The sequence below is a fragment of the Apium graveolens genome, unplaced genomic scaffold, assembly GCF_009905375.1.
Source record: "Apium graveolens cultivar Ventura unplaced genomic scaffold, ASM990537v1 ctg6650, whole genome shotgun sequence".
In the NCBI taxonomy this organism is placed as follows: Eukaryota; Viridiplantae; Streptophyta; class Magnoliopsida; order Apiales; family Apiaceae; genus Apium; species Apium graveolens.
This window is the reverse complement of record NW_027419666.1, coordinates 1-12,504: the sequence shown is the minus strand read 5'-3', so window position 1 is coordinate 12,504 and position 12,504 is coordinate 1. Positions and strand designations below refer to the sequence as shown.

At 33.1% G+C, this 12,504-nt stretch overlaps 1 protein-coding gene across 1 annotated transcript; it reads right to left on the bottom strand.

The window, feature by feature from the left end:
* Nucleotides 1-3,949: 3,949 nt before the first annotated feature.
* Nucleotides 3,950-8,427, bottom strand: LOC141703441 (cell differentiation protein rcd1-like). The gene is made up of 8 exons (XM_074506971.1): nucleotides 8,302-8,427; nucleotides 6,611-6,700; nucleotides 6,327-6,369; nucleotides 5,750-5,859; nucleotides 5,335-5,439; nucleotides 4,702-4,892; nucleotides 4,420-4,492; nucleotides 3,950-4,066 (listed from the first exon to the last, which is right to left on the bottom strand). The coding sequence occupies exons 1-8, from the start codon at nucleotides 8,425-8,427 to the stop codon at nucleotides 3,950-3,952; spliced, it is 855 nt and encodes a 284-aa protein (XP_074363072.1).
* Between the last annotated feature and the right edge of the window lie 4,077 nt (nucleotides 8,428-12,504).

The window sequence follows — 12,504 nt, the reverse complement described above, 5'->3', positions numbered from 1 at the left end:
AATGGTGTTGCATAATGTGGTATATACTGTTGCAATTGAATGAAAATAGTGTTGCATATGCATCAAAATGGTGTTGCATAAATAATATGGGCCCCCACATATGATGTGGAAAAAGGGCCCCACTGCTGACGTGATATTGCGGGCCCCCACATGCTGACGTGGCAGGATGAGACCCAGCTGACATGGCGTGCTGACGTGGCATGCTGATGTGACTCTGGGGACCCCCTGTTGCTGACATGGCATCTGATGTGTCAGTTGCCACGTAGGACCAAGTGTACTATCCTGTCAGGTCTAATGCAACACTTTCTGTTGTTGCCAATAGGTGATTTACTGTTGCAAAATCCACCTGATGCATTACTTTCAAGTTTTGCACAAAATATTGCATTAGGTGTCTACGACCACTTCCACATTGGCAACCCCCCTCTGGTGTTGCCTATTACCTTATGCAACACCATTTGGGCCTTATGCAACTGTATAGTAGGGGTTGCCTATGTGCACTTATGGCGTAGTGATTACTCTAATGACTAAAATTTAGGTATGTACATATAAGTTATAGAATAATGTGAAAATCTTTTATGTACGGTAGAAATACGAGTAATAACCTTTTAACATAATGAGTATAACTTTTGTTTGAATGTACTTGAATTGGTCAATACTTTCATTCTTGAATGCTATAAAATGCTAATGAATTTGTTTTCCTACCTGCTAATGGAGAGTTTGAACTTGTGTACATTGTATGTGACTTTCTCTTATTTACAAAGCTTTTTTTGCTAATCCGGTTTACTTTATGAGATTAAATTGTAACAAAAGTGTAGGGTTAAATTCACACTGTAATCATAGGTTTTTACAAGTTAGCAACCATTTCCCTATGACCAAATCTTTAAAAAATCAAAAATTTACATAATTAATTATCTTTTACTTTGACATTAATTTGTTGCTTTGCAAAAGCTCCCACTATGAAACAAGGTTCGATTTTCAATTTGGATAACAGTGAGAATAAATGAGTTGTGTTACCTACTTCTCTTCTAGCGGATCTGCATAACATCCCAAATTATGTACATGTTGCAACAAAGAAGGCAATGTCTTATGTTCCCTAACCCCTTACAAATACGCCTATATTCTAATTATTTATGATTTATTGCAGGACTTTCATTTTGGGTTAGAGAAATTTAAACAGGTTTGCTATCCATTCGAGCATCTGAAGGATAATGAGACACCAGAATTTTGGAAAATAACGAGATGGCAGGTTGGTAGAGTTCTTTTCTAAAAAAAATGATGAAGTCAGAAAGTATGAGCTTTTAGGTCTGAAATGCTGCTTTCGCGTAGGTACTCATAATAATCCATCTAATAATCCATTTAGCCCTTAAGTGCATTGGTTTTTGAGTTGCTGATTGATATGGTTGTGTACATTGACGATGATAATTTTGACAAAGAAATGCGGTGCATATTTTTATGATGTTTATGAGTTTCTTTCAAGATTTAATGTGATAGTATATATAAAATTGTAGCCTGGGCATTAAAGAGGAGATGTAAGTCCCCATCTATAACTACATTTTAATTTCACAAGTTATTGACGTACATGCTTGTTCCAATATATTCTAGATAATTGAATTACATGGATGACTTACATGGATGACTTACATGGATGACTGACTAATTTTCAAATTAATTGTTTTATGCTAAAAAAAACTGGGAAGTAATATTAGTCATCTCAATTTCAATATAAGATTTTTATATATTAAATAATTTTTTTTAGCAAAACACATGCTCAGATCCAGTCATTTTTTATTATTTTAATATTAAAGTATGATCAATTTTTTCTTTGTCTACAATCATGTTGGTATCTGCTATTTGCAAAACAAAATTAATTCTAAAAATGTGCACATATGGATTATATATGGAGTTCTAGCTTCTCTTATTACACCTGGATGATGCAAAATGTCTATTGTAATTTAAGTACTAAATTTATTCAACATTTATTTAGATAGGTTAAATTATACGTGCTTGATAAATTATATTTAGAGCAATGAAAGAGTAAACATATATATGAAAATGATGTATGCATAATCTTATTATAAGTAGTATTTTTTTTGAAAGGATAAAGAAATGTTAGTTGGAAAAAAGATGTCAGATTGGAACATCTGACAAAAAAAAGTATAAAATTAAAATATAAAGTACCACTTCTAATGTGTATAACTCCTTAAAATTTTAGGTACACTCATCAACTCTCCAATTATATGTTATATTTTTATAACATTATTTTTAGCCACTCTTTTAGTTTTAGGAATCTTAATTTTCAACAAAATTGCTGTAAATAATATTTTTTATTTTTATTTTTAAATAGTTTCTGTGAACTGGGCGGGTATATTTACCTAGTTACATTATGAACAATTTGCACATCCTCGTCTTTTTTCTATATTCTTCCCTCTTACAATTACAAGTTACAACCTTTCTTTTGTATTGAAGTTTGTTAACAAATATATTGTTTGTATTCCCTTCAACCAAATAGAACAATAGTGTATGAACTGTGTGGTGTCTAGCAGTTATACAATAGCCGTTTCGGTTCAGGGAATGTTGAGTTATTTTCAAAGAGAATTCACGTTTAGGACTTTATTTCATAAGACAAGCAAGCTATATTCTAAGACAGTTGAGAGCTTCTCATTTTCATTCATGACAGAAATAGTGGCATTTTGCTTTTGCCTACAATGTCAAAGGGAAGATAGCTTTAACCTGTCCCGGCCAAAATAAACGAAATGTAGTGTTATATATTTAAAACACACAGACACACACAGACATGGAGAGGGAGGGAGGGAGGGAGAATAGTTTGTACTTTGTGATAACTCCGATGCCTAAACTACGTTATTTTTAAACTGATGGCTAGACAGTTGTCTACCAGCTCTGTAAAAACTTCTTGCCCTATGTACTGTATGTTAACATAATGTAAAATATATTATACATATGTCATACATTAAATAACTTTATGCAGCAATTTTTAGCATTATAACAGTTTAATATGCAATTTTTTTGGTTGTTATATATGCCATTTTAACTTCAATTTTCAATGTTTTCAGTCTAGTACCAAGCACACAGATAGTTTCTTCGAGCATATAGACAATTGTACGGGTATGTATGATCAGAGTTAAAATTTTATGGAGAGCCTGCTGCATAATAAACAATCAACAGCTCAATGTCTTTCTTTTTAGCTTCCAGTTGTAGAAACTTGAAGTTCATATCAACAAATTGCACAATTTAAACTAGAGATTTTTCTTCCCATCTACTCGTTAGCCGCCAATTTTGTTTTTATAAGGTTTATGATGCGCACACAGCAATATGTGAATGAAGATTCTAGTGTATTTGCGCAAACTGGAAAAATAGAAGACAGAGATAGGTAGGAAAAGATGCACAGGTCTTGATGTCTCAAATGTAACTGCTATTTTACATGCTTGAGACCGAAAGTTTGATGCAAATAAACGAATTTTTGTTTCTTGACATCTCAAGTCCTCAATAGATGGTTTTAGTTTAGAAAATCTCAACATATTGTTTATAAATCATAAAGAAATTTATTAATGGTAATAATATTTTATGTACTATATCTAATCTTTTTAATCTTTGAACATAACAATATTTTTTCAAGATCTCAATCATCAGAGTTCACAGAGAGCGTTGATCAATAGTGACATCCAATGAGTTCATGCCTGTAATTCAAGAAGATGAGTAAAGAAAATAAAAAAAATGCGTAAAAGGAGAAAACTAAACACCAAAATATCATCAGCTAACCACATGAATCTGGATAGGGCATTTTATCATGTATTATTTTGCAACTTGGAGATATAATTGTTCTACAAAAAATATTGTTAACATCATAGCTAAAATTAAAAGGTTTCTGAGATCTATAAGAGAATTCTTAATTTCCCTTGTATAACGAAAGGAAAGAGCTAGCAAATATCAGCTAGCGATCAAGATGTGAGGAACCTGCAACATCACCAATGGCTTCTGCATTTGCCCCGCATCCCATCGATAGCTTTTGAAACAAATCTTGTAAATTTTTTAAGGTTATAGGGCGTGCCTGCATAATATGTATAGAAAATTAGATATTAGATAAGAACATTTAAGATACATTAGTGTGTGTACTTGTGACTCTGTCCTCGCGACAAAAACTCATGTAAAAAATTATGTAATATTCAAAACGAGGAGTCGTGTATCTTGAAGTATTGATGTCGGTTTTGTTGTGCAACTAGAGATGCCCATAGAAGTTGCTGAGGCATACAAAATTGCAAATACTGTGTGCCTCCAGTATTTATGCGTAATATAGATACTTTTTTTTATAAACTTGGATTTTGGTAGTGAAATTTGCTGTTTTGTGCCACAATAGAGTCCACATTTTTACATGTATATAAGAGATCATCTGGATGGACTTACACGAAGGGCTTCAATATATGGGGCAGTCGTCAATATTGGCGGAATGAAGCTTCTCAAGAGGAGACAACCCCTGCTGCATTCGAATCACATCAAATTATGTTTGTTAAGTACAACAACCAGACCGCCCCAAGGGACATAAAACCACTCTCAAGCTATCCGGTGCTTGGTCAGAGACATTTTTTACACAAGTTCTAAATCAATAATACAATAACTATAGGAACGATATAAGAATAGAAACACACAACAGCTTGGAAGATATGCTTACAAAGGTTGCTGGCTAACCTTGGATCATCGGACAGTATGACATAACATTGAATAATATTCTTCAAAACTATAGTAGACGGTTCATCCTGCATCTTTTCAATTACGTCATTAAAAACCTTCATGATTGCACACAACCGGTTTGCAGGCTCACAGCAATACTGTAGTCCCTGCTCTTGCATCATTATTCTTGACATTATCCAAGATGCATTCTGTATAGCCATATACAAGTGTTCAGAGTGAGTTTAAAGAGCCAATTAACTATGGGTGTCGATCTATTTATATTTTGATGGTGTACCGGAATTGTTTCAGAATTATTTGCTCAGGTTCTTACTAGGACGATGAAGTCTATGCCATGCAATATAAACCTTATGATTTATATATGGCTGGGTAATAATGTTCATCTAACACCAAAATATTAGATGTTCATCAAGTCGACTTGATATGTCTTAATACCAAACATGGAGTGTTAACTAAAAATCCCTTTTTCAATAAACACCTAGCAGAAACACTAGAAAGGGATATTAATTTGAAATTTTTAGTAACCAGATTTTATACTCTGTACTGTCTTACATTACATGTAAGGTGATATATTGCAGTAAAAAATGCTTGGAAGCGAAAGAATGTTGAGTTCAAATTTTAATGGACACTTACTGATTGTGAAAGTTCGTTTCCATATTCTATGGATTTTAGACACAAAGGGAAGAGTCCTGATTCAAGCAAACAGTGAACAGCAACCTTTGTCGAAGGGTCGCCTACCTGCATAGTAGAGAAGATTCGGATGATATTTGGAGTAGAACCTTATAGGCATATCAGATCATATTAAAGCAAATTGATATGCAATCTGGTAAGAAATAATGGACATTTTCTTCAACTATTGTTCTGATTAAGCTAATTCATCTCAACATTGCATTCAATTCAGGGCTGAAACTTGAAAGGGCGGGTAGCAACTAGCAATGAGAAAATACTTCCATGCAAGGTTACTGGTGCTTAGCTGTTTTAATAATTCAAATGGCTAAAAGTATAAAAAATTGAAGGTATCATGTATTGATTTAGAGTGGAATTGTACCTCCTTCAGAAGACCACCAATGACCCCCAAGCTCATTAGCCTTAGGTACTGGAATGGCTTGCTCGTTTCTTCAGTCTCCAAGAAAGGGTACAAGTAACAATGTATCTGAACTGCAAGGACAGAAGTAAGTTAATACAAGTCTGTCTACGATTAACCTTATCTAGCTCCTTAATTATCCTATTAAAATCAGTTAATAACAATATTTGAATAAGTTATGCAAAATCCTCATCCCAGAATTTATGTAACAAACTTGTAACTTCAACTGAATCCTTGATTTCACCTCAGTGTCCTGTTTCTTTGGTGTTCACATAAACAAATCATACCAGCTTGAAATAAAAAGTGAATGCATTTATATATCAAAACACGTCAAGTTCGACAATATCTTGTGTGGTCTTTAAGTAGCAATATCAGACATCAAGAAATCAGCAAAAGTTATAGAATGAAATTAACTTATATCATTTGGTGAGAAGAAGCTATAACTGTGGATACATCCAACTATGTTGAAGAAGACTAATGTAAATACTGAATACATTAGCAGAAACAAGTCACATAGCTTTCAGAAAGTGCAGAAAAATACCATTAAGGAACTGCATCTTCGTTTGAGGGTGAGTGGCCAAGCACTGCATTCAATAGAAAATACACTTTGATATTAGAGTTGCATACATAATTTTAAGTACATAGAGGACCAGCTATGGCTCCTGCATAAGTAAAAATAAATTTGATGTATATAGATAATAAATTTGATAAGTAAAAATAAATTTCATAAGAAAAAAGTTTGAAAATTAGGAAATCGAACATATAAAGCAAATACATTACAAAGTTAATACCACTAGAAAAGGAAATTAAAGGAGCGGAAATGACCTCAAACAAAACAAGTACATCACAAACTTTACTTGAATCTTTCATAGTAAGTTTCTCAGGTGTTAATGACTTGTATATAGATAATACTTCCTGCAATAAAGAAGATAATTCCATTAATCACCAACTGTAAAACACAACATTCTTATTTGAATAGATAGAATAGCCAATACAAACCACAAGGCTGAGCTTGTCAAACAAAGTAGTAAATCATTTAAATGATTCCAATGACCATCATGTGCGGATTTCATAAATTGTATCAAGTTCTGATTCAGATGTGATGCAACTTGATCTTAAGGGTAGGACTTCTCTAAGACGTGTGACATAAAAGTTGCAGAACTTCCTTACAATGCCTATTTTCCAGATTTTGGGTTTCAAAATTTCAAATTTCCAAAATATTTGAGATCCTCCGCAAATCTTCTCATTAGTTCAATGAAAGATTTCTTCGGCAACTGACAAGCAAAGATACGGGTGCAGAAGTGCTGGGGTTGCGTGGACAAAAATCTAATAAATAAATATAATAATATGGGAATTCGGGTGCGGGGGACACGACATATAGAAATATAGATTTTCTCTAGATTTGATGTTACATATATTCAATCTGGTTAAAAAAACCACAAACTATAAGCAAATTTAATCAAATGCATAACTTATTGATCTAAAACACAAAATACAGGTAAAATATTTTAATTTATGCAAAAATGAACACTAGCATAATACGTTTGTATTTACTAACAAAAACTGATACTTAATTTTACGAAAATAGGCGGTTAACAGAAATTTTGATTACAAATTGTGGGGAAAGAATCAAAATTAGGATTCAGGATGAATCCCCTATCCGATGAGGGGACCTGCATGTCATAGTATCGACACAAGGATCAAGGGATTCACAAACAAGTATAATCATTTCAAAAGACAAGAAAGAATAAGGATCATTAATCACGAAATATTGATTAAATACTATATACTGGGGGACACTGGACTTGAGAAGATCAAATATAACAAGTAACCTAGATACTGCCATTTTGGTTTAGTAGTCCACTTCAGTATTAAGATGTGAGGAAGAAACTCAAATCAAAACAGGGAACTTTTATTGTTAATGTTAACCAAAATTAGAAGTTAAATAAAAAGAATTCACGACATGATATAAATTTAAGCAAGCTATTAAAACAAATACATTTAGGTTTGATCAATGCAAAGCATTTGGTAGACCCAAGTCATTGTGCATACCGATAGGAGTAAGAAAACCGTACTGATTGACCCGCCAAATGTGGAGGGGCCAAATCTTGAATTCTTCCCTGTTTCTGTATTGATAAATCACATGTTAGAAATGAAATATACTATTATCAACCAATAGACATTAGAACATAGAGTGTAAATAATTGACTCTGCAGGCTGGACTGCACTTTAAACTTCTAACAAGCAAACTTAAATGATACTATACAGTCATTTAGGCGAGTCAAGATCATCATTTCTCTGCACATACTTATTGTTCTAAATAAAATATAAAACTACAAAATATCGAAAGAATCCACGTAAAAGTGACATTTGGTGCATCCAATCATGTATTAAAAACATCATTTATGAATTTACAATTACAGATCAATTTATTTCCACCTAACAACATAGAAAAAACAAACAAAAATGTACATAAAACAAACAAAAATCTTCATAAATGAAGAAAAATAATGGACCTTAATCTGAGTAAGAGATGAAATGGCCTTTTCGCGATGCTCAGGTTCTCGAAGCAACACAACCAAGTCCTCTACACTAGCAGAAGGCCAATCAATAGCTTTGCTAGCACCATCACATGGAGCCATTGTTGTTAGCAGGTGCACCACCATTCGACATAACACTGTTGTCACCTTGTATCGGATCAGGATAAAGAGAGTCAGGGAGATTCAACATTGTTTCAGACAAAAACCCTAGATATGAACTGAACAGATGGCTGCTGCTGTTATGTTGTGTAGGAAAAGAACACTGAACTAAAGATGCGGCAATATATTAGAGGCTGTAGGAATGAATATTTTTTCGGTATTTATAAGATTTTTTATTTTGCTGGAGTCACTGCTGTGTACCTAGGATTGGGTGCTGGACATATCCTTTTTGCGGTTATTTGGAAAAACAATTTCTAGGGGACGTTAGCGGTTCATGGTTTTGGGCCTAAACCCACACTTTACATACCTCATCCTTACCTTTTACATATAAATTTGTGATTAAATATTTGTAAGATTTTTCATGTTTTGCATCAAATAATTTGGGATAGTTTGGGAAAAGAAAATTGTTATGGTATATAAATAAGGTTGCACAAAAATTTTAAAATCTAGGAGCAATCTTATACAAGTATAAATTTATACCAATTATTGTTTGTACCATCACGATAATTAATAAACAATAATTGGAAAATATGATTTTTAAATAACTTATATTATTTAAAATCGTACATGATGGTAATAAGTAATTTCAACATACATATATTTCAAGATACGTAATGATATTTGATCGTATTCGTGACTTAATAAACTACAGTATTTTGATGTTAATTTAACGTTAAAATCAAATTTATTCCAACCAACTTGTAACAATCAATTAATAACTTTAGAACGGGCTATAAAGTTTATACATGGTATAAATAATTAAAAAATGAAGTTTTTTTAAAATGTGAAACCTAAATGATATGTGTTTAAAATTTGCAGATTTTAATGAGAATTTTCTAATTTCAAAGATCTCCAAGTAATACTAATATATGGAAAACATTTGAAAATTGTAGTAATTATTATTATTCAAACAAAGTAGTAATTAATAAATTATAATGTTCTTAATCACCGATGGAAGTAAAGTCGTTAATGATAATATTTACGTTAATTTTTCAAAATACATAAAGTGAGATTTCAATGACATTTTGATTGTATTTCATGACATAAATGGAATCTATTATTTTGCCTTAATATTTATGTAAAAGATAAATTATTTTCAGCTATCAATAGTTACAATAATTTTGGAAACAACTGTAAAAAATTTAGGTTTAACGGATATAAATTTTGAACTATACCTAACATGTTTAATAAATTCGCAGATTCGAACCAGAGTTTCCAATCAAAAATTTGATGAATCCAACACATTATGTGAGGATTCTATTCAAATATTTCAAAAATCAATTAGTGTAGTACTTTGTATAGGAATAATGGTGGATTGATGGGTCTAATCGAGAATATTAGAATATTACTTTTTATCATTAATTTATAATTTTTTTAACCTTCGTACTCAAACCAGATGTAAATAATTGGGTAGGACGGGGGTACCGTCAATGTTATTTTTCAATTTTTTTTTGCTTGTTGAAATGCACTTTTTTTAATTTGTTTGCTAATATAGATCTAGTGATAGATGGTTAAACCCAGACTAGAAAACCCATGTGGTCACAAGGCCTAAAATAACGAGAACTCAACAGCCCAGTTTCACGAAAATTTTAATCGCTACCATTTCATTTTAAAAATCATGGATTATAATATTTTAAAGCAAGCTGTTAAAGTCAAATATATTGATATAAATGGATCGACATATTTAATTTGGATTTCAATTTAAAAAATCTTTGACCTTGTGTGTTATTCAATAATAAGTTCTTTTTATTTTAGTAATTGGCAGTTCCTAATCCACTTTTATTTTTTATTTTGCGATGTTCAGTCTACATTATTTTCTCTGCCAACTTGCAACCCCAATAAATTGATTTCTCTTCTATTTGCACCCCGTTAATGACTTTCCATCCAAGATAAACCGTAACTTTAACGGAAGTAGGGACATTTCAGTAAATTACTAACGAAAATAGAAGAAAATAAAGTAAATGAAAACGTCTCTTGGTGTTGGAATTTGTAGTGGCTTGAAGAGCTGCTCTGAGTTTGTTGAATGATGTGAAAGAGAGTTGATTTGAAATGGTGATCATCACAATCTTGCTAAACATCCAAGATGGAGTGTTTGTACTTGAAGCTATGGCCTGCTTCTCCCCCTGTGTGCATGAAATCTTCTTCATCATCATCTTCATCCCCAAACTCCTCCGAACCACCAGCTGGATAGTCAAATTCAATACCAGCTGTGAAGGACATGGTAGTGATTGCATCATTGGCCCCTTTGCATAGAAGCAGTTGTGTGCAGCGAAGTTGAGAATTCTCTCAGAAGCCACATGTCCTGTTCAGCTAGAACTTGATAAGCTGGAACATGGTTAGTAAATGCCTCAGCTTTAAAAGAAACAGAGTCTAAGACAGCTTGATAATCATTGCCTGAAATAGCTATTTCTTTTCAGCCTCATTGACATCCCTTAACCGCACTAACAATGGGATCTTCCCATTTCTTCTGTACCTGCTTTCTATCATAATCTCTCTTTTCTATACATCAAGGGGCTCCCCTTGGCTTCCCACCCTCACACCTTCACCTTCACCTACTAAGGTGGGACTCCACTCACTCACTTTTGCCAACTAGAAGAAATACCTTGCATATTTTCACTCTTTTCCTCTCCTTTTGCCTGAGAGCAATTCAGCCTCTCACTATGTTCACTCCCTTTCCTCAATCCTAAGAGTGATTGTACAACTACTAAATCATCTGCACTTGTGACAACAGTTGAGATTTCAATTTGTGCAGTGATTGTCAACGGATGAGAAACATCCGTCGAAGTAGTAGTTGAAAGTGTCAATGGATAATTGCTGTTAAGCACATCCGTCGAGATACAATCACTGGTCAACGGATGAACAATATTCATCGAGATAGTGGAAATGACAGAGTTTGGAGTAGAAACTACTGTAGAATCTGTGGTGATTGGTGAGATTTTGCATAGTATTCTTAGTAGAATGAAAGAAATGGCAACAAATCATCTAACAAATCTTTGACTTGGTGTTATTCAATAATAAGTTCTTTTTATTTTAGTAATTGGCAGTTCGTAATCCACTTTTATTTTTATTTTTGCGATTTCGGTCTACATTATTTTCTCTGTCAACTTGCACCCCATAAAATTAATTTCTCTTCTATTTGCACCCCGTTAATGACTTTCCATCCAAGATAACCGTTAACTTTAACGGAAGTAGGGACATTTCAGTAAATTACTAACGAAAATAGAAGAAAATAAAGTAAATGAAAAAGTCTCTTGGTGTTGGAATTTGTAGTGGCTTGAAGAGTTGTCTGATTTGTTGAATGATGTGAAAGAGAGTTGATTTGAAATGGTGCTCATCACAGTCTTTGCTAAACATCCAAGATGGAGTGTTTGTACTTGAGCTATGGCCTGCTTCTCCTCCTGTGTGCATGAAATCTTCTTCATCATCATCTTCACCCAAACTCCTCAGAACCACCAGCTAGATAGTCAAATTCATCACCAGCTGTGAAGGGCATGGTAGTGATTGCATCCTTGGCCCTTTGCATAGAAGCAGTTGTGTGCACCAAGTTGAGAATTCTCTTAGAAGCCACATTGTCCTGTTCAGTTAGAACTTGATAAGCTGGAATATGGTGAGTAAATGCCTCAGCTTTAAAAGAAACAGAGTCTAAGACAGCTTGATAATCTTGCTGAAATAGCTATTTCTTTTCAGCCTCATTGACATCCCTTAATTGTGTTCTAGAACAATGTTGATAATTTTTATTTGGCCATATTAGTTCTTGAAGTTTCAGTAACTATTTTTTCTTCAGGAATTCAATTTTACCTGGTTTATTAACAGGTATTTAAAGTGCTTGCATAACGGGGAAGGATCTGTCATCGATATTCCACTTCAATGCCTTTTTTACTTTTTGAAAACCCGTTATAAATATTAATGAACGAGAGACTTAAAGTTGTAGTTCATGTGCAATTTTTGATATTATTCCACCAATAATCGTATCATAATCTTTAATTTTTTGGATTGTTATCTCTTGTGTAAGGTGTGCTC